This window comes from Erinaceus europaeus, chromosome 17 (assembly GCF_950295315.1).
Source record: "Erinaceus europaeus chromosome 17, mEriEur2.1, whole genome shotgun sequence".
Classification (NCBI taxonomy): Eukaryota; Metazoa; Chordata; class Mammalia; order Eulipotyphla; family Erinaceidae; genus Erinaceus; species Erinaceus europaeus.
In genome coordinates, this window is record NC_080178.1 from 3,664,040 (window position 1) to 3,686,899 (window position 22,860).

A 22,860-nucleotide genomic window follows, 5' to 3' on the forward strand; every position below is an offset into this window, starting at 1 on the left:
GTGTGTGTGTGTGTGTGTGTGTGTGTGTGTGTGTGTACCTGGGCCTTTGAAGCCGGGCCTCCACTGAAAAGGGGTTTACTGGGAGTCGGGCGGTAGCGCAGTAGGTTAAGCGCAGGTGAGGCAAAGCGCAAGGACCAGCATAAGGATGCCTGTTCGAGCCCCCGGCTCCCCACCTGCAGGGGGGTCTTTTCACAACCGGTGAAGCAGGTCTGCAGGTGTCTGTCTTTCTCTCCCCCTCTCTTGTCTTCCCCTCCTCTCTCCATTTCTCTCTGTCCTATCGAACGACAACAATAAAACAACAAGGGCAACAAAAGGGAATAAATAAAAATTTTTAAAAAAGAAAAAGGGTTTACTAAGGGGTAAAAGAAAAGGGGTTTACTAAGAAAAGGGGTTTACCGCTCGCCCCTCACCCCTCACCCCAGGGGCCAGGGTGCACTTATCACCCCCGCTGGGCCTCAGACAGACAGCAGACAGGCTGCCCGCTGCTCCGCTTCCTCGCCTCTTTCATCTGGGCTTTAATTAGCCGCACAGCCTCCCGCGGGAGTCACCCCTCCCGCTTTATAGATGGGGAAACTGAGGCACCCGGTGCTAAGTGGTTTGGGGCTGCCGCCTGTGACTCAGCCTCGGAGCCAGGGCCAGAGAAGGGAGACCGGGCTTTCCAGCCGGACCTGTCCCCCGGGGTGGGTCCGTGTCTCGTCACCCGGGGCCCCCAGACCGCCCCCCGCCCCCCCAGCACCGCACCCCCGTGTCCCCCGGCTGGATGCGCCAGGAGGGGCTGGCGGGGGAAGGAGAGAAACTGGTCTCCGCAGCCTGTTTCATCTTCAGAGCGGGGCGCGGGGGCTCGGCGGGTGGGCACCGCGTCCGGCTGTGGCGGGCCAGAGCCCCGCCCTCGGCGCCCCCCGCACCCCCCCCCCGGCAGCTCAGGCCCAGCCCCCGTGGGCGGGGGGCACCGGGTCCCGGGGCCCCGCCGGGCCGCACGTCCGCAGCCGCTGTCCCGGCCTGGGCGCCGCCCGCCTGCGCCGTCGTGGGTGCGGCCTGTGCCGAGGTCAGACGACCCCGGGCGCCTGCTCCGCGCCCCCAAGCGGCGCGGGTTGGGGGCGGCGTCGGGGAAGCCACGCCAAGCCCCGCGGCGCCCGCCGGACCGGTCCTGCCGGGCGGCGGCGCGCTTCCTGCGGGCGCCCCGGGGCCGCGCCTGGCACCCCCGGCCGGGACCCCGACCCCGCGCGCCTGGAGGGGGACCCGGCGTCCCGTCCTGCGGGGGGCGCACCCCGGGACCCCGGCCGTGCGCGCGGGGCGGGGCGGGAAGCGGGAAGCGGGGGCGGGAAGCGGGAACCACCCAGCGGCGGCGGCGGCGGCGCCCCGGCCCGGGCCCGCGGCGGTTTCGGGGCCGGGGGCCGCGCAGCGGGACTGTTACTCAGCGCAGCGAAACCGGCGAGTCTGCACCTGCCCGGCGGCGGCGGCCGCTGCGGGCCCGAGAGGGGGCGCGGCTCCCCGTTAGCGCCGCCCCCGGCCCGCCCCCCGCCCCCGCCCCCGCCCCCGCCCCGCGCCGCCCGGAAGGAGCCGGCGCCCGGCCCCGAGTCAGGTGCGCGGAGGCCCGTTACCGCGGCGCGGGGCGGGGGGCGCTGCGTGTCGCCGGCCGCGGGAGCAGCTTTGCGCCCCGCCGCCGCCCCGCTCCCCCGCCACCGCGGCCGCGGGGACCGGCGCCACGCCCGAGGCCTCCGGGGTCCCGCTCCCGACCGGCCGGGGTCCCCCGGGGGTGACGCCGCGCCTCGGGCGCCCTCTGGCGGCCGCCGGCTGACTCGCACCTCCGCGGGCCCCGCGGGCCGGACCATGGGGCCCCCCGGCCGGGAAGCCTGGGCCCAGCGCCTGGCCGCCTTCCGCGCCAGCCCGGCCGCCTTCCTGGCGGGACCCGACGGCGAGGACCTGGGCCGGGCCCTGCTGGACGACCTGCGGAGTGAGAGGCCGAGCGAGCCGACCAAGGTAGGCCCGGCACGCGCCCGGGGGCCCCGCGCCCCGCGCCCCAGCCTCACGCCGCCCCCCGCCCCCCGCCCCCCAGGTCTCCCTGCTGGCCCTGAGCTTGGAGTTCGCCGCCCAGCTGTGGCCCGACGCCCCGGCGGCAGAGGCAGCCGCCACCTGTCTGCTGGACACCCTGCTGCTTCTGCCCCCGCGGCCCTCGGCCCTGCGCCGGCCGCTGCTGCTGGCGGCCACCACGGTGCTGGTGACGGGAGGCGCGCTGTCCCCCAGCTCGGCGGCCGCCCGCCGCCTGCTGCCGCTGCTGCTGGACTTGGCCGCCGGCCGCGACCCGGGCCGCGGCTTCGGCCCCGCGTCCGAGCAGCGCCCCCTGCAGGCCACGGCGTGCGAGTGCCTGCGGGAGCTGGAGAGCTGCCGGCCCGGGCTGCTGGGGGGCTGCGTGGGGCTGCTGCGGGGCGTGCTGGCGCGGGAGGGCCCGGTGCAGCCGCTCGGCCTGCTGCTGGCCCTGGCCCTGCGCCACGCCTCGGGGAGCCCCACCGGAGCCAGGGCCGCCCTGCGCAGCCTGCTGACCGCCGCAGAGCTGCCCCCCGGGCCCGCCCCCTGCCGCTGGACACTCGAGGAAGAGGACACCGGCCGCCTCCGGCCGCACGCTTCCAGCTGGCCTGATGCCCAGGCAGGGCCGTGTGGCCTGGTGGCCTTGGAGCCCAGCCCTCAGGAGGCCCGGGAGCTGCGGGCGCTGGTCACCCAGCTGCTGGACGCCTCCTACTTGCTGGCCCCCGCCGCCCAGGCCCAGCTCCTGTGGCTGCTGGGCTGGGCCCTGCGTGGCCTCCCGGGCCCGCCGCCCGCGCTCTTCAAGCCGCAGCTGGTCCGCCTGCTGGGCACCGCGCAGGTGACGCTGCTCCACGCCGTGCTGGGGCTCAAGGCGGCCTTCGGGGAGGCGCTCTTCACAGCCCAGGACGAGGCCCTGCTGCTCCGCAGGTTGGCCCTGGCCGCCCAGCACCCCGCCCTGCCCTTGCCCTCGCAGCTCTTCTACCTGCACTGCCTCCTGCGCTTCCCTGAGAACTGCCCACTGGGCCCCGCTGCTAAGGAGGCCCGGCCGCCGCTGCTGCTGTCCGCCCCCCTGTGCCGGGGCCTGCTGCCCAGCCTGCTGCAGGAGCCCCCCGTCCTCCTGGCCCGCCTGCGCCTGCTCTGCCTGCTGTGCGCCGAGGGTGACGGGGAGGAGCCCGGCCCGAGCCCCCTGCGCTACCTGGAGATGCTGCTGGCCGGCCTGCGCCAGAGGGCGGCCCTGGACGGGGCCCCTCGGGCCTCAGCTGCGCTCTGCTTCCAGGCCTCCTACCTGGCGGCCGGCGGCTTGGCCGGACAGTCCCCCACGCTGTCCACCTTGACCCACGGGCTGGCCTGGCTGTACCGCACCCGGCCGGCGCTGGCCCCCCACTTTGTGGACCTCTTGAACAAGGTGGGCCCCGAGCTGGGGCCACCCCTCAGGGGGGTGCTGCGGCAGGAGGTGCTGAGCCAGCCTGGCGGCGGGGAGACCCTCCGCTGGCACCTGCAGATGCTGGCGGAGGTGGTGACCGCGGAGGCCCAGGGCGCCATCCTGCAATTCCTGCGGGCGGCCGCCCCCCACTGCGCCGACTGGGGCCTCCAGCAGGCGCTGCTGAGGGTCTGCCGGGTCCTGCTGCGTGGCGGCGTCGGGGGCGGGGGCCTGGCCGACCTGCTGCAGGTGCTGGCCTCCCAGCTGGGGGACCCTGATGCCCGGGACCATGCCCGCCTCTACTACATGCTGCTGGCCCACCTGGCGGCCCCCAGGCTGGCCTCGGCCCTGGCGCCCTCACTGGCCGCCCCAGCGCTGACCTCGTCGCTGGTAGCGGAGAACCAGGGCTTCACCGCGTCCCTGATGATCCAGGAGGCCCCGGCGCCGCTGCGGCTGAGCGTGGGGCCTCGCAGGGCCGGGGGCCCCACACCCGCGCTGCAGCTGCTGGTGGAGGCGCTGGAGCCCGCCTTCTCCCTGGAGCTGCGCTTCAGCGCCCCGGGCCAACTCTACGGCCCCCTGCGGGCCCTGCACGTGCCCTGCCTGCACCCCGGCCGCCCTGCCGGTCCCCTGCACCTCCCCCTGCAGCCCCGCCGGCCTGCGCCCGCCAGCCTGGACGTGCAGGCCCTCTACACCACACCGTCCGGCCACACGCGCCACGCCTGCCTGCCTCCCCTGCCGGTGGGCCTGGCTGACCTCTTCCTGCCTTTCCCGCAGCCCCCTGATGGCTCAGGACCCCGCTTCTTTGAGGAGCTCTGGGACGCCTGCCTGCCCGGGGGCGCCGAGAGCCGCCTGTGGTGCCCGCTAGGGTCACAAGGGCTGGACGCCTGGGTGGGCTGCCACCTGCAGCCATTTGTGGTGGCAGCCCGGCCCCCCACCAGCTACCACGTGGCCATCCGCCTGCCCCCCGACTCCAGGCTGCTGCTGCGGCTGGAGGCTGCCCAGACTGAGGGGGTGCCGGTGGCCCTGCGGACCGACAACTGGGCCGTGCTGCCCCTGGCTGGAGACTATCTCCGGGGTCTGTCGCCTGCGGCCTGAGTCGCTGGACAGCGGGGGTTGGGGTCTTCCAGCAGAGCTGTGAGGGCTCCGTACTTCCTTCCTTAAAGTTTTTCTGCTCACCACCAACCCTCGTGTTTTCTCTCTGGGTTGCTGGTTGGGACCTGTGAGAGGCAGAGACTTCTAGGCTGATGGGGTGGGGTGGGGGGCTGACTGGTCCTGAACCCACAGCCCAGCTCTGCCTCTTGGCCAGGGGGCCAGTGCTGTTCAAGAATCCCTGCCAGGGAGTCAGGCGGTAGCGCATGGGGTTAGGCACACGTGGCACAAAGCGCAAGGACCGGCGTAAGGATCCCTGTTCGAGCCCCCGGCTCCCCACCTGTAGGGGAGTCGCTTCACAGGCGGTGAAGCAGGTCTGCAGGTGTCTATCTGTCTTTCTCTCCTCCGCTCTGTCTTGCCCTCCTCTCTCCATTTCTCTCTGTCTATCCAACGTCATCAACAACAATAATAACTAAAACAATGAAAACAAAAAGGAAATACATATGAATCTTTAAAAAAGAATCCCTGTTTATGGAGGGAGGAAGGGGACCTAGGATGGCCCCCCACCCTGCTACAGCTCAAAGTAGAGAGGAGTCTACAGTCCCCTTACTGCTTGGACCTGCCTTTCAGAAGGGGGTCGTGGGGAGAGGGGACCCCATGGTCTAGGCTTTTCTCTCTCCAACTCCTCAGGGTGAGCTGTTTGGAATTCAGATCTTTTCTCCCCGGAAACTGAGCCTGCTGCACACCTGATTTCATCCCTCGGCAGCTTCTTTATTCAGAGAGAAAAATGGCAGCACCGGCGCTTCCTTCAGTGCCGCCACGCCTCCCACGGGGTGCCTGGCTGCAGCCATGATGGGGCGCACGTCCGGGACTCGGGGTCTGTGGAGGCCGCGCTCCCAGCTGCACCCGCCGAGCTGCCTGCGTCCTCTCGCCCTCCGTTGCAATAGTTGCCTGGCCCCGTAGATGAAGAAACCTCTCGGCCAGAGGGCTTGGGTGATTTTCCTAGTCATCCAGTGGGCAGGCAGTGGCGTTTGGTCATCCTGGAGTGGGGCCCAGCCCTCTGCCCCCAGGGCTGGGTGGGAAGGGACAGCGCCCCAGAGGGGAGGGCTCCTCCTGGTCTGCCAGGGGCCCCAGGGCCCCATCAGGGAGGTTCAGGGACAGGCTGAGCTGCGGCCTCAGCAGCCACACGCGTGTGCTCTGGGCTGCTGACAGGGAAGAAAGTCAGGTGCTTTGCAAACTGCAGGCAGTGGGGAGGCTAGAAACAGGTCCCAGAGACCACCCCTGGAACTTCTGAGTTTCAGAACGTACCTGCCCACCTGCTAGGCAGCACCCCTGAGTACCCAGGAAGCTGCCCCCTGAAGGAGACAGCTGTCAGGGCCTCTGTCCACACCATTCCAAGGGCGCCCAAGTATGCGTCCCTGTCCCCCGCTGCCCTCAGCTGGCAGCCAGGGGAGTCGGGACCTCGGTGCAGATGAGAAGGTGTCTGGCCTGTGGAGGGACTCACCATCAGGCCTCCCATCTGCCTCCCTGTCTGCACTCCATCCCACACCTTCAGCGCTGGGGGCCAGATGACTTCTGCCCCCTGCACCACTGACTTGTCCCTTGTGGGGGTGTGTGACAGTGTTCCTGAGATTCTGGTGGAGAATTGTGTGCACTGGTATAACTAGCCCATCCAAAAGCCACAGAAAGGGGGTGCCCACCTGGGTGGGCATCAGCTGCCCCCCCCCACTGCTGGCTCGCGGCGAACTGTTGTGTGGGGGCGTCTCTTCCAGGGAAGACCTTCCTGGGCCTCTCCCCACCTCACCTTGTGGACGTCCTTGAACGAGGTGCAGGGACTTGCATCATAGTCTGAGCCTGCTGGGCCTCGTGAAGGTCCGGGCTGGGAAGTCCAGGAGCGGCGCACTGGGGACAGTGGTGGCCGTGTGGGTCCCTCCCCCTGACCCCCAAGAAAAGGTCATCTTGGAGCAAAGAGCAAGAACTAGACAGGAACCCAAGCCTTCAGCGTGACTGCAAGTGGTCCAGGAGGTGATGTAGTGGCTAACGCACTGGGCTCTCAAAGCATGAGGTTCAGAGTTCAGTCCCAGCAGTGATGTCTGGTTCTCTCCTCCTATATTCCTCATTAATAAATATTTTTAAAAGACAAGACGCTCCAATGTAAAGGTGAACTGAGACACTGCTTATGAAGTGTCCCACCTGCAGGTGGGACCTGGGGCTCGAACTCCAGTCCTTGCACTGAAGTGGGTGCACCACTGCCTGGCCCCCTACATTCTCAAACTTCTGAAAATAAGCAAAACCACCTTGGGTGAGGAATTTAGAAACAAAGGACAAAGCAGATGAAGTCGAAGAAATGAAAAAAGAATTGGAGGGTCAGGCAGTAGCGGAATGGGTTAAGCGCACGTGGCACAAAGGGCAAGGACCAGCATAATGATCCCGGTTCGAGCCCCCGGCTCCCACCTGCAGGGGAGTCGCTTCACAGGCGGTAAAGCAGGTCTGCAGGTGTCTTTCTCTCCCCCCTCTGTCTTCCCCTCCTCTCTCCATTTCTCTCTGTCCTATCCAACAACGAACAACATCAACAACAATAATAGTATAACTACAACAAGGGCAACAAAAGGGGGGAAAAATGGCCTCCAGGAGCAGTGGATTCATGGTGCAGGCACTGAGCCCCAGCAATAAGCCTGGAGGCCAAAATTAAATAAAATATTAAAAAAAAAAAAGATAAGGGAGTCAGGCTATAGCACAGTGGGCTTAAGCGCAGGTGGCACAAAGCGCAAGGACCGGCGTAAGGATCCCAGTTCGAGTAAGGATCCCAGTTCAAGTCCCCGGCTCCCCACCTGCAGGGGAGTCGCTTCACAAGCGGTGAAGCGGGTCTGCAGGTGTCTGTCTTTCTCTCCCCCTCTGTCTTCCCCTCCTCTCTCCATTTCTCTCTGTCCTATCCAACAATGACAACAATAATAACTACAACAATAAAACAATAAGGGCAACAAAAGGAAATAAATAAATATGTCATGCCTGAGGACCTGGGCTTGATCCCCAGCAACCACAGAGAAGCACCGCACGGGAAGCTTCACAGTTGGTGAAGTGCTTCTTGGCCGATGTCTCTAAGGTGTGTGCACGTGTGTGTTTTCCTTAGTTGACACGCCATGGGAGTCAGTTGTTGCTGCTTTGTAATCACTCAGTGGGAACCTGTTTGTCTTTCTGGTGATGGTAGCGGTAGTGTGTGTGTTTAACCAGAGCATTGTTCAGTTCTGGTTTATGGTGGTGTGGGGGACTGGGCCTGGGACTTTGGAGCCTCGGGCACAAAATCAATGCTCCTTCCTTCCTTTCTTTCTTTCTTTTTTCCTTTACCAGAGCACTACTCAACTCTGATTTGTGGGGTGCAGGAGATTAAACCTGTGACTTTGGAGCCTCAGGCATGAGAGTGTTTGCTTAAGCATTGTGCTATCTACCCTCTGCCCTAAAATTTTATTTCTTTTTTTAATTTATTCCCTTTTGTTTTTTTTATTGTTGTAGTTATTATTGTTGTTGTTGATGTCATCATTGTTGGATAGGACAGAGAAAAATGGAGAGAGGAGGGGAAGCCAGAGAGGGGGAGAGAAAGACAGACACCTGCAGACCTGCTTCACCGCCTGTGAAGTGACTCCCCTGCAGGTGGGGAGCCAGGGACTCGAACCAGGATCCCTATCAGGTCCTTGCACTTTGCACCAAGTGCACTTAACCCAGTGCTCTACCGCCCGACTCCCCAAACTTTATTTCTATCACCATTATGCTACCTCCCCTGCCTGTCTCTCCCCCTCTAAAAAATTAACAAGGGTCATTGGAGAAAGACAAAATCAATAAAGAAAGTGAAAAAGATAACTCAGAAGGCAATAAGAATAAAAAATAAGGGAAAAAGGAACTCACTCCATTACCTGCCTTCCCCCCCCCCCCCCTTTGACCAGAGCACTGCTCAGCTCTGGCTTATGGCAGTGTGGGGAACTGAACCTAAGGCTTTGAAGCTTCGGGCATGAGTCTGCATCAGCATGATGCCGTCTACCCCCTGCCCTTACTTGCCGGTTTAATTTTGTTGGTTTGTTCTGCTGAGTTGTCAGTAGGGGGCGCAGACGAGCCGGCATAGAAGGAAGGGGTCTGTCTTCTGCTATCACAGCAACTGACCCATGGCGGGAAGTTTCTCCTGGACGGAGGCTCCGCTGTCCTCAGCTACCTTTGCATTCGCCCATGGCGGCGGGGGCACCCTAGAGGCTGCTTTGCCCCTCTGCGGCCGGGGCCGCTGCGCGCCTGTGTCCTGTGCAGCCGGCACTAGGTCTGGGCTGCAGGCCTGTAGGGCGCTCGATCTCCACCCTAGGACGGGCCTCTTACACCTGCTGGCCCTGGCTCCTTCACTCCTTAGTAGCGGACGCTACTGTGTCCAGCCTTTATTAATAGTTCTGGATCTGGGGAGTCGGGCGGTAGCGCAGCGGGTTAAGCGCAGTGGCACAGAGCGCAAGGACCGGCCCAAGGATCCCGGTTCGACACCCACCCACCCCAGACCCCGCTGCCCACCTGCAGGGGAGTCGCTTCACAGGCGGTGAAGCAGGTCTGCAGGTGTCCGTCTTTCTCTCCCCCTCTCTGTCTTCCCCTCCTCTCTCCATTTCTCTCTGTCCTATCTAACTACGGCATAAATAACAACAACAATAATAACTACAGCAACAATAAAAAACAAGGGCAACAAAAGGGAAAATAAATAAATATAAAAGAAAAGAAAAGGGAGTCAGGCTGTAGCGCAGCGGGTTAAGCACAGATGGCGCAAAGCACAAAGACCGGTGTAAGGATCCCGGTTCGAGCCCCCGGCTCCCCACCTGCTTCACAAGTGGTGAAGCAGGTCTGCAGGTGTCTGTGTTTCTCTCCCCATCTCTGTCTTCCCCTCCTCTCTCCATTTCTCTCTGTCCTATCCAACAACGACATCAGTAACAACAATAATAACTACAACAATAAAACAAGGGAAACAAAAGGGAATAAATAAATAAATTTTAAAAAAGAATATTTTAAAAAGTTCTTGATCTGGCTAATATATGATTCAGAATAACAACAAAAAGAGAACATACCAGGTGATGAATACATGGTGACGGGAACACACCACAGTAAGGAGAGAAGCCGGAGCCGGGGACACAATGGTGTGAGGCATCCACACAGCCAGAAGGACGCGGTGATACTGACACACACTGAGTCACTGCGCTGCGTATACTGGGAACTCTGGAACTACTTCTAAAAATGACAAAATGCACTGTCATGCTACGAGAGGAAGGAAAACAGAGTTAAAGTGCCAAACTACAGCCAGAGAAGGTAAGAAAGAAGGGAAGGTTTAAAAAAAAATACAGAGCATAGAAGGGCAGGGGTAGATAGCATAATAGTTATGCAAAACAGCCTCTCATGCCTGAGACTCCAAAGTCCCAGATTCAATCCCCCGTGCACCACCATAAGCCAGAGCTGAGCAGTGCACTGATCTCTTTCTCTGTGTGTATCACTCAAAAGAAAAGGGGGGGGGCGTTAGTGCAGTGGATTAAGTGTACATGGCATGAAGCGCAAGCACCGACGTAAGGATCCCAGTTCGAGCCCCCGGCTCCTCACCTGCAGGGGAGTCTCTTCACAAGCCGTAAGGCAGGTCTGCAGGTGTCTTTCTCTCCCCTCTCTGTCTTCCCCTTCCCTCTCCATTTCTCTCTGTCCTATCCAACAACAACATCAAGAACAACAATAAAACAAGGGCAACAAAAGGGAATAAATAAACAGCACAGGAGATTGCATAATGGCTATGCAAAAAGACCTTCATTCCAGAGGCTCCCAGGGCAGTCCCTAATACCACCATAAGCCAGAGCTAAGCAGTGCTGTTTTTTTTTAAGTTTTATTTAACTTTTTAAATTTAATTAATTTTATTTATTTACGAGCGGATAGGAGAGAGAGAAAGAACCAGACATCACTCTGGTACATGTGCTGCCGGGGATTGAACTCAGGACCCCATGCTTGAGAGTCTGATGCTTTATCACTGCACCACAAGAATGAAGTCTTGAGTTTGATTCCTAGCATCTCACGTGCCAGAGTGGTGCTCTGGTATGTAAACAAACAAGTGAATGTTTTTTAAATATTTTATTTGATAGGGAGAAATTGAGAGAGGAAGGAGATAGGGACAGAGACACACCTGCAGCCCTGCTTCACCGCTTGTGAAACGTCCCCCCTGAAAGTGGGGACTAGAGGCTGGAACCCGGGCCCTTGTGCATGGTAATACATGCGCTTAACCAAGAACTCCACCACGCTGCCCCTACTTATTTTATTTTAATGAGAGACATACAGACAGGAAGAGAGACCAGGGCAGTGCTCAGTTTTGCTTTATGGTGTTGCTGGGGATTGAATTGGGATCTCCCGAGCCTCAAACATGAGTCTTTTGCACCACCACTACGCTATCTTCCCATCCCAGTAAATGTTTTTGAAGGAGCCGCTTAAAGTACACGCAATATGAAAATACCATTTGCAAATTTTTCAAGGTGTGGGGGGGGATCGGGCTGGAACACAAGAGATGGGCTAGGGGCTCGCAGAGGCGCCTCACAGAGGGACTACATTTCCCAGGAGTCTGTGCGCAGACCAACGACTCCCGAGAGCCCCCGCGCGCTTCCCGCGCCAGCTTCAGGCCCCGCCCGCAATCGGCGCGCCTCGAACATGGACGGCTGCGACGAGGAGTCGGTGGAGAAGGAGCGCGTCCACCTCCGCCCCGGCTCGCTGTGCGACGCCGCCCCCGGCACGCTGCACCTCCTGCCCTGCGAGGTCCCGGGGAGCCAGCCCGCCCCAGTGGGGCGCTTCTTCACCCCCGCCATCCGCCCGGGTCCCGACGGTGAGCTCTGGCGACCGGACTACGTGTCCCGGCAGCCTCCGCGCGCGAGCCGCGCTGTCCGGACCGAGCCGCGCCGCGAGGGCTCCTGGGAGTCGTGGTCCGCGCGGAGGCGGAGGGGGCCGCCCCGTTGAGCCCCCGCCCGACCCGCGCCCGTGTCCCCAGGCCTACAGGTGTCGTTCCGGGGCCGCAGCCTGCGCGGCGAGGAGGTGGCGGTGCCGCCCGGCCTCGCGGGCTTCGTGATAGAGATGGAGGCGGGAGCCGAGGCGGCGCGCAGGCGGGACTTCGAGGACGGGCGACCGGCTGGAGCCGCGGGGCGGCTGGAGCGCGACTTCGTGAGTCGGGGGCGGCGGGGCGGCGGCGGGGCGGCGGCGGGGCGCGGGCGGGACGCTAAGCGCAGCCCCTCCCCAGGACCGCTTTCTCGGAGCCACGGCCACTTTCAGCAGCTTCACCCTCTGGGGCCTGGAGACGCCGCCGGGCCCCGACGCCAAGGTGCGGGGCGCCCTCGCCTGGCCCAGCCTGGCGGCCGCGGTGAGTCGGGGCTCCGGGAGGCGGCGGCCGGGCGGCGGGAGCGCGCGCGGGGGGGGGGGGGGGCTCGGGCTCAGGCCGCGCCGCCCCTGCAGATCCACGCCCCGGTGCCCGGCGACTGAGGACGGCGTCGACCTGCGCCCCGCGCCCCGCGCCCGTCCCCCCAATAAACCAGGTCCGTGGCCGCCCCTGTGAGTTTGTGGGCACCGGGGGCTCTGGCCCGCAGAAACCTTTTATTGCTGGGGCGGGGGTCCGAGAGCCCGCCCCGGCTCGGCTCGTGTCGCACAAAGCAAGTTTTCGGGCGGCCACCCTCCGTCCCGCGGCCCCGCCCCGGGTGTCCGGCGCCCTCCGCTGTGGGCTGGGCCGCGCGGGTCGTGGTCACCACTTGCCCCTCTTGCTCCAGTCCTTGGGCGTGAAGTGCAGACACTTGGAGTCGATGCGGAGGAGCCGCTTGAGCATGGCGCGCTCGTGCCCGTCCACGATGTCCTCCGACAGCGTGAGGATGTACTGGCCCTGCGCGCCGGCGGGTCAGGGCTCCGCGCTCCGGGCCGAGCCCCCCGCCCCCCCCCCGCCCCCCACCCTCCCCCCCCCCACCCTCCCCCCCCCCCTCCCCCCCCCCCCCCCCCCCCCCCCCCGGCCGGCCTGCTACCTTGTAGTAGTTGATGAGGTTGAGGTACTGCAGCGTGGAGATGACGTCCTCCTTCTTGATGCTGGTGATCTCGCTGATCTCGCTGCGGGAGAGGGAGAGCCAAGGTCAGACGGGGCCCGAGGCGGCCCGGCCGGGGATGGAGCCGCGCACCCGGGGCAGGGGGTCCGGGCTCACTTGATGGTGATCTGCGGCCTCTCCCCGCTCTCCGACTTGAGCCCCATCAGGATCTCGAGGATGGTCTGTGACCAGTAGCTTCGGTAGGACAGGAGGCCAAGGTCCGAGAGGGGCTTCTCGGGCGTCCCCGTCTTCCCTTCCACCTTGGAGAGCTCGTAGCCTGAGGAGGCGGGCAGGTGGGCTCAGCCCTCATAGGCTCTATGGGGGCAGCTCTGAGGGTGCTGGGGGGGGACAGGTGTGTGGGGTGCAGAGGGTGGTGTCTCAGGTCGCGGCCTTCCTGTCCCCCCAGGGGTGTGGTGCAGCGGCAGGTAGACCTGGGCTGCTGTCACTAGCAGTGGGGAGGAGCAGAGGGCCATATTCTGACCACGTGGTCTGAAAGGGCAGCTGCTCGTGACACCCAGGCCCTCCGGCAGATTCTTCACTCCTGTCAGGATGCTGAGGAAGCCCCTGCCTGGTCTGTGCCCTCTACCGAGGAGGCTGGCCCTGTCCAGGCGGCTCCTTGGCCTGCCCAGCCCTCCAGGCCTCGGCCGCTCCCCGGTATCCCTGTGAACTCTCTCCTCTGGTTTATGGTGGTGCCCGGGATGGGGATTGAACCTGTGACTTTGGAGCCTCACGCTTAAGAGTCTGTTAGCATAATGGTTTTGCTATCTACGCTCTGCCCTGTATTTTTGTTTTTAGATTGATTCACTCCCGAGAAGGGAAGAGAACCAGAGCATCATTCTGGCACGTGCCACAACTGGGGGCAGAACTCAGAACTTTTGTGTTTGCGAGCCTGCCACTGCCCTGAGCTGTGTGGATCTGCATGGGAGAAGGGGCCTCCTCTGGCCTGCAGCCCATCCCTGCCGATGGCTAAGCTCTGGGGCACTGATGAGTTAGTTTATTTTTTAATTTTCCCCCCTTTTGTTGCCCTTGTTTATTGTCGTAGTTATTATTGTCAGGACAGAGAAATGGAGAGGAAGAGATGACTGAGGGCAATAAAAAGACACCCGCAGACCTGCTTCCCCGCCTGGGAAGCGACTCCCCTGCAGGTGGGGAGCCGGGGCTCAAACCGGGATCCTTACACGGTCCTTGTGCTTCATGCCATGTGTGCTTTACCCGGTGCTCCACTGCCTGGCTCCGGAGTCAGTTTATTTTTTAAAGAATTACTAGCAGGAGAGAGGGAAGCAAAGCATCACTGGCGCGTGTGATTCCGTGTGAGAGAGAGAGACTTGGGATTGTGTTTCACCAGAGCCCTGCTCAACTCTGGCTTAGGGTGCTGGAGGGAATCGAACCTGGGGCCTTGGAGCCTCAGGCTCGAGTCTTTTGCAGAATTATTACACCCCCCCACACACACACAACAGCCTCTTTAAGTAGTCCCCTCTGCAACGCCTGCTCGTGGCTCCTGGAGACGCAGGCTACCTGGATGCCCATAATTAAAGTTCCGGAACAGGATGGAGACCGTGCCCAGGTTAGGCCTCCGCGTCGTGGCCCCTCACGACTCCCACTTAGAGCTGCACCTCCCTACTGACAGCGGCCCCCAGGTGCAGAGCAGAGGGAGGCTGTGGAGGGGTTGGGGACACGCTGGTCCACACGGCACAGGGACAGGGTCCCTGCTGGGACTGAGTGCGGTGGGGGTGGGGGTCCACGTGAGTCTGCTGCACTGCACTGGGTTTACGGCGCATCTGTCCCCAGGGCTCTGGGCACAGCGCGGCACCACGTGGCTTGGGCAGGTTTAGGGAGAGGTGGGTGGTGGCCAGAAGCTCGCCCTGGGGAGTCGGCCGGTAGCGCAGCGGGTTGAGCGCATGGACCGGCAGGAGGATCCCGGTTCAAGCTCTGGGCTCCCCACCTGCAGGTCGGCAGGTGTCTTATCTTTCTCTCTCCCTCTCTATCTCCATTTCTCTCTGTCCTGTCCAACAACAGTGCCAACGACGACAACTACAACAATAAAGCAACAAGGGCAACAAAAGGGAATCAATCAATCAATCAATCAATCAATAAATAAATGAAAGCTTGCCCTGGCAGAATGCTCCTTGGATCTGGGGCCAGGCCCCCCAGTGTGGGGTCTCCCGCAGGCTATGCCACTGTCCTCCCAGCCTGGAGCCCCGCACTCACTGAACTCGATGAGCAGCTTGCCGTAGCCCCGGCGCTGGTAGGGAGGCAGCGTCAGGATGCAGGCCACGTTGTAATCTTCTGTGGACTCCTTCTCCTGGGAGGCAGACGGGGGGGGGGGGGTGAGGGGGGGGCCAGGAAGCGTGGCCAGGGTGCCCGCTCAGGCCCTCACCTTGGAGAAGTAGCCCACGATGTGGAAGCCCTTGCAGTCATACTCGGTCATGACGTAGAAGAGGAACGGGTCCGTGTCGTAGTACAGAGTCTTGTGGTCGAGGAAGCACTTGGCCAAGAGACACAGGTTCTGGGAGTAACTCTGTAGGGCGAGGGGCGCGTCATCACGGCCCAGCCTGGCCCAGCACCGGCCAACGGCACAGTGGTGCCAGGTGACCTCCCTCCTCGGGAGCCAAGCAGCCCCGGCCCCGAGCCTAGCCTGGGGAGCTTTGCAAATGGAGCGGTGCCCCCGTGAGAATGGGCGCCTGAGGCTCGAGGGGGCCGCCACGGAGCAGCTGTAGGGCGGCTGCCTGCTGTTGTGCACCCTGCTGGGCCACCTGTCCTGGGACTCACCAAGATGGCCGCCCTCGGATTCTGCCGGACAGCACGATCACCCTGCCTGGCTCATCCTCTACACGGGGTTTCCCTACCTGAGACCTGGCTCTTTGGGGGCATATCTCTCTCTCTCTCAGGCACTGTCACTCGGATGCCTGGGTTCACACAACAGGCGGTACCTTCTTCCCCTGCCCGTCAAAGTCCTGTGCATGGGGGTGTCTCTCAGGCGTCTCCCGGTTACCCCCCTTCCCTCCCCACACTCATCTGTGTGGAAGCTCTGCACTCCGTTCCCCACAGAGAAAAGGTTCTGCCTTTTTTTTTTTTTTCCCTTAGAGACAGTGAGAGCGTAGCTCCAAAGCTTCCCCCGGTGCAGTGGGGGCCCGGCTCCTCTGTCTTTCAGCCAGTCACCTTTGGAACTGGCTCAGGCTCACAACCCGCAGACCCCATAGCCGGGGGCTCCTCACCCCCTGGCTCTCCTGTCAGCGCCCGAGCGCACCCCCTCTGAGTCCTGGACACCCAGCCGTGTTTCTCAGCACATCACACGGTGGGGACGTGAGAACCGAGTGAGGTGCTGTCCCTTGTGTCAGCTGTGTGGCCCGTGTGCTGCTCCCTTGACCTGAACGGCCAGTGTTGTCACTGCAGAAAGAGGCCGCCCACCCACTGACCTTGTTCTTGCGGCCATCGATCTCAAAGAAGGAGATGGTGCCTTTGCGGTAGATCTCGTTGCCAGGGGGGTGTCGCAGGTCACACTTGGTCTGTGGAAGGGGGCGGCTGAGGGGCGGGCAGGGCAGGGCAGGGCAGGGCAGGGCGGGCGGCCTGTGGGGACCCCTCTTACCAGGTGCCGCTGCAGACACTTGAGGCTGCGGCCGTACTTGAGGCAGAACTCGCAGAGGTAGAGGACGGGCAGCGTGGTGAGCTCCTGCGGGTACGGCGAGAAGTACCAGGGCTTGAGACGGTGCCGGCCCAGCTCGATGCACTCAATGTTCTTCATCCGGGTCACTATGTCGTCGTGGCTTCGGTCAGACACCAGACTGCCAGTCATGCGAGGAGCAGACGGAATCCCGTCGGAACTGTCCTGGGAGTCCTGCCCGGGACGGAGGGAGACACCAGGTGACACGGGACACTTCCGCTCCCAGGCTTCTCCTGTTGGAGCCGACCAACAGTACCCCTACCCCTACCCCAACGGTGCCCTTTCCAGAGAAGGAAACAGGCTGGGCAGTGGGCTCAGTGGTTGAGTGTGTTGTGCGGGCACAAGGCTTTGGGTTTGACCTCGGCACCGTATGAGAGCAACGGTGAGCCAGGGCCCCACAGATGGTGCAGTGGGGGCCCTGCCTGGCCTCTGCTCCAGTCTCTACCTCACACTTGACGTCGGCAGTGGGGGCGTAGCTCAGCTGAAAGAGCACAGGACTCTGCCTGTAGGTACCGGCTCCACGCCCAGCAACACACACACCTGAGTGGTGCCTGCCTGGGCCCAGGTCTCATGAGACCCCGCGTCCTCTACCAGCTGTGCCACCACCCAGCCCCTCTCCTGTGAAGCCCTATTGTGGGAGACAAAAGCATAAAATGAAAGCTGCCTGGACGTGGCGCCAAGGTGGAGCAAGGCTGCTTTCTGAACCAAGTCCCCGGCAGCACATGTGCCAGAAAGTGGTGCCACTTCTCCACGTCCTCCAGGGCCCCGCTGCCCCACACTCCCTCACACAGCTAAAGCTGCCACTGGCGAGGTGGGAGCTGCGCTTGAAGCTGGGTGGTGTGCACAAGAAGACAGGTGCGCTAACCCGGCTAGGTTTCTTACAGGAGCGCACTGTGCTCTCATTAGCAAATGAAGTCTAAAAAATCATACATGTGGTCTGGGTGTTGGCATAGTGGATAAGGCATTGGATTCTCAACATGAGGTCCTGAGTTCAAACCCCTGCAGCACATGTACCAGAGTGATGTCTGGTTCTCTCTCTCCTGTTTCTCATGAATAAACAAATAAATATTTTTAAAAAAATCATAGGGGAGAGGACTGGGCGCACATAGTAAAAGGACAAGAATTCAGGTTCAAGCTCCTGCCCCCCACCTGCAGGGAGTCTGTTTCACGAGCAATGAAGCAGGTCTGTGTCTTACCTCTCTCCCCTCCCAACTTCTCTCTGTCCTATCCAATATAAAACGGAAGAAAAAAGCCACTGGAAACTGGGGATTCACAGTGCTGGCAACATGCCCCAGTGATAAGCCTGGAGGCAAAAAAAAAAAAAAGTTCCAGGAGCTGATTGGGCAGGAGGGGATATGATCTTCCAGTTCTATCTTAGGAAATGTAGAAGAGGACAGAACTATCTGGACAAGAGCTTCTAACGACTCACCAAACACTCCTGTTTGGTACCCAACTCCATTACTGTCCCTGCCCACCACCCTTGTCTTGAAACTAGTTGCTTGATCCCTGTCCTGCCCGGCCGCCACCTCTTCAGCTAACCGCCCTACCTCATCAGTGCCCAAACAGTTGGACTTCCGCTTCCGTCCTGGCTGAGCTGCCACTGCCCTACGGGCTGAGCCATTCTGTGGGTAAGAAGAAAAAGTGACTTGAACGGAAGCGGTGGCCATGCAGACGGCCTGAAGACGACAGCCAAAGGGGAACAGAGAGCAAAGAGGAGTGAGGGGGACTCACCTGCGGAAAAACGGAGGCCGGGGCTGTCTCGCTGGGCACTGGAGTTGCTGGCGAAACCACCTCCACCTTCCGTTTCTGCAGAAAGAAACCAAGGAAGGTGGGTCAGGAGGTAGAGAAGGTGGGACCTGAGAGGAAAGCAAGGTCCCTGGAATTGCTGAGGGTACCGTTGAGCGGTGATTGGGCTGCAGGCAGGAGCTGGAGGAGAGCGGCTGGTCGGGCTCGCCACCGGGGATGGCCTCCCGCTCCTTGGGCAGGTTGAAGCGGAGAGTGATCTGGACCGGGATTGGCAAAGTCTTCCCGCTGGCCTGCGCTGAGGCCGGCTGTAGAGATAGGTCCAGGGTCTTCCTCTGGGGTGGGGACGGCGGTGGGAGGGGGAGCAGGAGCCGGAGCCCCTCTGCATGGAGTGGTCAGACCCCGCCCTCTGCCCTCTCAGGGACGAAGGAGTAAGCACTGGACTCTGTAAGCTACACCTGCACTTTGGCCCCCATCCTCCGCAAGCGGAAGCCGGGGTGGGAGGGCAATGCCTCCTGCCCTTCCAGGAGCCCGAGGCAGAGAGATGAGAGACAAGGAAGCGAGAGTACAGAAGAGGTGACGCTGGGGACCTACTCACCACCTCTCTCTCCGGAGAGCCGGGACGGGACCCAGGAAGTCCGTTCTTGGTGGGCGTCTTGGCCTCTTTCTTGGGAAACTGGATCTTCTTCAGGTCCAGCCGCTCGTGGGTCACCCATTCATCCAGGCGTTTGTTGACTGCAGCAGTGAGGATGGCTCAGGGAGGACTGCCAGAGGCTGGCCCGCAACCCTTCCCTGCACCCCTCCTCATCCAGGCCCAGAACTCACAGTCAATGTAATGGACGTAGAAAAGCTTCCGGCCACTGATGTCCTTCACGCTCAGGATCTCGGCCAGGGCTGTGGGAACGGCACAGGCAGGGGCCTTAGACAGGCCAGGCCACGCGGCTCCACCTCCCCACCACCTGAAGCCCACCGCTCGGCCGGATCCCCGAGGCCCGCGCCGAGCTGCTCTCACCCAAGCCCCCGTTTGTCAGCGAGTGCCGCCCCCTCCCCAAGCCCCGCCCCGGTCATCGCCGGCGGCCGGAGGCCACGCCCCTCCCGAGACTCGAGGCCCCGCCCACCGCAGGGTACTGGAAGCCCCACCTGCTGGGGGCTCGCTTGTCTCCCGCCCGCCCCTCGCCCTCCGGTCCCTTAGCTCCGCCCCCCGACGTCACTCACGCCACTCATCTTCGTTGTCCTGGTTCCGCCGCAGCACGGGCAGGCGGCAGCCCTCGATGATCTCCCCCTGGGGACACAGCGCGGCGCCACAGTCGGCTGCTGGGGGGCCTCGGGCTCTACCCACCTCCCCTGGCTCCCTCCGCCCCGCCCCGGGCACCGGACTCACCACCTCCGCCATCTTCCCTCCCTCCACTGCCACTTCCGGCCCCGCTGGGAGCCGCCACTTCCGGGAGCGAGCCGTAGGCCCGAGCCCGCAGAAATTGGGTGGGAGGGGAGGCTGGGGAGACACCGCGGCCTGCTGGGGACCCGGCAGCCGGCCAGGCTGGGAAGCGGGAATCTAGGGGTCCGAGCAGGCCCTCCGAGAAGCCCCAGGCAGGGTTTGGGGTGGAATCCCCACAACGTGCGCGGCGATTGGAGGACAGCGGAGTCCGTCACGTGACGCCCACCGGGTGCGACGCTGGTCATGTGGCAGCTGCGCGTGTCACGTGGGAATGTTTGCGCTTTGCCTGGGCGTCGGAAGGTACTGCGCATGCTCCGGGTGGGGCGCGCGCCTGGGTGGGCGGGGCTACGGGGTGTTGCGCAAACGTAAACATTCTCAGCGCTGGTGGCCCAGACAGCGGGGAGTAGGGATGTCTTAAGCTTGTCACGGATGTCGGACTTCCCCTTTCACCTTTTGGGTGAAAACGACGGGGGCTAAAGAGCGCGCTTTGCCATACGCGCACACCCGGGTTTTGAGCCCCGGCCATCACGCGGGAGCACCATGCACAGGGGTCACCGCCGGGGTCCCCCGGGAGCAGTGGGGTCGTGCAGGTGCCCAGAGATAGCGACAATCTTGGTGGCAAATCGTAAAACTGAATCCATGGCGAAGAGTTCTGATGTTGTACCCCTTTACCACGTAAAACAGCTTGACCTTATTTATTTTCCTCAAACTTTAAGAGGATGAGAGGTAGACATTAGGTAAAAAAAAAAAAAGGACACTTGCAGTAGCGCTTCCCTGTTCAAGAAGTTTCACTCCCTGCGGGCAGGTGGGTAAGGTGTGCGCTCTACCGGGGGCACCACCTAGCCCCCATTACCTCAATAGTTGTATATAACTGAGACCACGTCAGGATCAAAGTCCGCTGACAGTCATTTATTCAGCATAAAACTCCAAATCCCTGTATAAAGCCGCTCACTTTCCTTTTTGCCCTCCTTCTAGCGTTTGCCCTTCTTCCGTAGCCAGTCAACAGCGTCAGGTTGAAAGCTGTCAGGAGCTGCTTGTTGCTGGCTTTGAAAGTGACTGGGATCCATGTGGATTCAGTCGGCTAGGAAGGATCGTCAGTTCCCCCAATGAATGGGTGCTCACGGGATGCACCACGAGCAGGTCGATCCAATGCATCCCTTTTTGCCCTGTTGACCGGAAACAAACAGATATTTTTTTGAGATTTTTTTTTATCACTGCGCCATCTCCCGGACCACTAAAATATTTTTTAAATAATGTATTTATTTTCCGCTTTGTTGTTTTATTATTGTTGTTACTGATGTCATTGTTGGATAGGACAGAGAGAAATGGAGAGGGGGGGAAGACGGGGGGGGGGGGGGGGGGGCTCGGGGCCTGCACCATGAATCCACCGCTCCTGGAGGCCATTTTTTCCCATTTTGTTGCCCCTGTTGTCGTTATTGTTGCCATTGATGATGTTGTTGGATAGGACAGAAATCGAGAGAGATGAGGAGACAGAGGGGGAGAAAGATAGACACCTGCAGACCTGCTTCACCGCCTGTGAAGCGACTCCCCTGCAGGTGGGGAGCCGGGGGCTCGAACTGGGATCCTTACGTCGGTCCTTGCGCGTTTCACCACCTGGGCTTAACAGCTGCGCTACCAACCGACTCCGTGTCCTTGCGCTTTGAAAACACGTTGTGGAAGTAGAGACAGCATAATGGTTATACAAACAGCTTAAATGCCTGAGGTCTTAGGTTCAGTCCCTGCTGTCAGCAGCAGGCTCTGGCAAATAAATAAATAAATGCCATTACTTTGTTAATAAAGAAATTTTATGCAGTGTTGAGGAATGAATCAAGGGGCTCACACATACATAATGCCACTGGGGGGCCTCCCTAACCCAGTTTTTAAAAACATTTTATTTGGGGGAGATAGGCAGACAGAGGAGACACAGAGATGGAGAAAGAAAGAGGCGCACTGGAAGAGGCAGTGGAGCCCATTCTTGGCTCCCAGCTCCTGTTAATAAAGAGTTTCTCATTCTGGGAGAAGATACGTGACATTTCCCATTTTAGACGTGTGTAAGTGCTCTCACGTCAGAGGAACTCAGTTCAGTGTTGTGAAACATTTCATCAGCTTTGGCAGAGACTCAGCAGCTAGTAAAGAGCCATCCTTGTGGCTGGGCAGGGATGCACCTAGTTGGGCCCACACTTTGCCTTGTGCAAGGCCTGGGTTCAAGCCCCTGTCCCCCACCTGCAGGAGGTACGCTTCACAAGCAGTAAAGTAGGTCTGAAGATGTCTCTCTGCCTCTCTTGCTCTCTCAGTTTCTTTATTTCTTTTTTTATATTTTATTTATTCATTTTCCCTTTTGTTGCCCTTGTTGTTTTATTGTTGTTTTAGTTATTATTTTTGTTGTTACTGATGTAGTCGTTGTTGGATAGGACAGAGAGAAATGGAGAGAAGAGGGGGTGACAGAGGGAGAGAAAGACAGACACCTGCAGACCTGCTTCACCGCCTGTGAAGCGACTCCCCTGCAGGTGGGGAGCCAGGGGTTCGAACCGGGATCCTTACGCCGGTCCTTGTGCTTAACCTGCCACGTGCGCTTAACCCTCGGTACTACCTCCTGACTCCCTCTATTTCTTTCTGTCCTGTCAAGAGGAAAATTGGCTGCCGGGAGTGATGGATTCGTAGTGCCAGCACCTCACCCCAGTAATAACCCTGGTGACAATAAAATAAAATAATTTAATAAAAAATTTAAAAGACCTATCCCCATACCCCTGGAGGTGGGTCAGCAGTAGGTGATAGGCTCGAATTTGCAAGGTTTGGGTTCAAATTCTGCCATCACCTGGGCCTTAGTGATGCTTTACGTGTGTGTGTGTGTGTGTCTGTCTGTCTGTCTGTCTACATCTCCTGTTAATACAAAGAGATCTTTGGGGGCCAGAGAGACAAGTGCTGGGGTCCAACCGTGCAGGAGGGACATGTGAGGGTGAGAGAAGCCTGGATCTGTGATTTCTCTCCCCACTTTTCTCTCTGTCTCTTTTTAAATGTTATTTATTTATTTATTATTATTTTTTAATATTTATTTTATTTATTTATTCCCTTTTGTTGCCCTTGTTGTTTTATTATTGTAGTTATTATTGTTGTTGTCGTTGTTGGATAGGACAGAGAGAAATGGAGAGAGGAGGGGAAGACAGAGAGGAGGAGAGGAAGACAGACACCTGCAGACCTGCTTCACTGCCTGTGAAGCGACTCCCCTGCAGGTGGGGAGCCGGGGTTCGAACCAGGATCCTTATGCCGGTCCTTGTGCTTTGCACCACCTGCGCTTAACCCGCTGCGCTACAGCCCGACTCCCTTTTAAAATGTTTTTACTATCTTTATTTATTTATTGGATAGAGACAGCCAGAAATCAAGAAGGAAGGGGGAGGTAGGGAGA

At 60.6% G+C, this 22,860-nt stretch overlaps 2 protein-coding genes and 2 long non-coding RNA genes across 11 annotated transcripts; 2 read left to right on the forward strand and 2 right to left on the reverse strand.

The window, feature by feature from the left end:
* The first annotated feature begins 1,594 nt into the window (after nucleotides 1–1,594).
* Nucleotides 1,595–12,107, forward strand: LOC103109643 (AP-5 complex subunit beta-1). Of its 3 annotated transcripts, XM_060176037.1 has the most exons (5): nucleotides 1,598–1,980; nucleotides 11,126–11,387; nucleotides 11,550–11,719; nucleotides 11,796–11,915; nucleotides 12,008–12,099. In XM_060176037.1, exons 1-5 carry the CDS (start codon nucleotides 1,831–1,833, stop codon nucleotides 12,032–12,034), a joined length of 729 nt encoding a protein of 242 aa, XP_060032020.1. In that variant the 5' UTR covers nucleotides 1,598–1,830; the 3' UTR covers nucleotides 12,035–12,099. The 3 variants fall into 3 exon arrangements, with proteins under 3 accessions (XP_060032019.1, XP_060032017.1, XP_060032020.1); XM_060176036.1 differs by having other exon boundaries at nucleotides 1,595–1,980; nucleotides 11,796–12,107; XM_060176034.1 differs by lacking the exons at nucleotides 11,126–11,387; nucleotides 11,550–11,719; nucleotides 11,796–11,915; nucleotides 12,008–12,099 and adding an exon at nucleotides 2,057–4,620 and having other exon boundaries at nucleotides 1,597–1,980.
* On the reverse strand, nucleotides 5,290–6,659 carry LOC132533825 (uncharacterized). Its single transcript, XR_009545560.1, has 2 exons — nucleotides 6,336–6,659; nucleotides 5,290–6,019 (listed from the first exon to the last, which is right to left on the reverse strand). It is a non-coding gene; the product is annotated as an uncharacterized LOC132533825 (long non-coding RNA).
* Nucleotides 12,105–19,571, reverse strand: KAT5 (lysine acetyltransferase 5). Of its 6 annotated transcripts, none has more exons than XM_007518608.3 (14): nucleotides 19,404–19,565; nucleotides 19,238–19,304; nucleotides 18,848–18,916; nucleotides 18,621–18,757; nucleotides 18,175–18,330; nucleotides 18,011–18,085; nucleotides 17,827–17,901; nucleotides 16,205–16,453; nucleotides 16,035–16,124; nucleotides 14,996–15,136; nucleotides 14,827–14,920; nucleotides 12,736–12,895; nucleotides 12,562–12,643; nucleotides 12,105–12,425 (listed from the first exon to the last, which is right to left on the reverse strand). In XM_007518608.3, the coding sequence occupies exons 1-14, from the start codon at nucleotides 19,413–19,415 to the stop codon at nucleotides 12,291–12,293; spliced, it is 1,542 nt and encodes a 513-aa protein (XP_007518670.1). In that variant the 5' UTR covers nucleotides 19,416–19,565; the 3' UTR covers nucleotides 12,105–12,290. The 6 variants fall into 6 exon arrangements, with proteins under 6 accessions (XP_007518670.1, XP_060032023.1, XP_060032022.1 ...); XM_060176040.1 differs by having other exon boundaries at nucleotides 16,205–16,288; nucleotides 18,175–18,357; XM_060176039.1 differs by having other exon boundaries at nucleotides 18,175–18,357.
* On the forward strand, nucleotides 13,025–14,685 carry LOC132533826 (uncharacterized). Its single transcript, XR_009545561.1, has 2 exons — nucleotides 13,025–14,182; nucleotides 14,635–14,685. It is a non-coding gene; the product is annotated as an uncharacterized LOC132533826 (long non-coding RNA).
* Nucleotides 19,572–22,860: the final 3,289 nt, after the last annotated feature.

Excerpts from the sequence above, each read along its gene's own strand:
- LOC103109643 (XM_060176034.1), top strand. The coding sequence starts at position 1,831 with ATGGGGCCCCCCGGCCGGGAAGCCTGGGCCCAGCGCCTGGCCGCCTTC. Across the intron at positions 1,981-2,056 it reads GGCCGAGCGAGCCGACCAAG|GTCTCCCTGCTGGCCCTGAG; the intron begins GTAGGCCCGGCA and ends CCCGCCCCCCAG.
- KAT5 (XM_007518607.3), bottom strand. The coding sequence starts at position 19,415 with ATGGCGGAGGTGGTGAGTCCGGTGCCCGGGGCGGGGCGGAGGGAGCCA. Across the intron at positions 18,331-18,620 it reads GCTCTCCGGAGAGAGAGGTG|CCGGCCTCAGCGCAGGCCAG; the intron begins GTGAGTAGGTCC and ends CTATCTCTACAG. Across the intron at positions 16,454-17,826 it reads ACTGTTTGGGCACTGATGAG|GACTCCCAGGACAGTTCCGA; the intron begins GTAGGGCGGTTA and ends CGTCCCGGGCAG.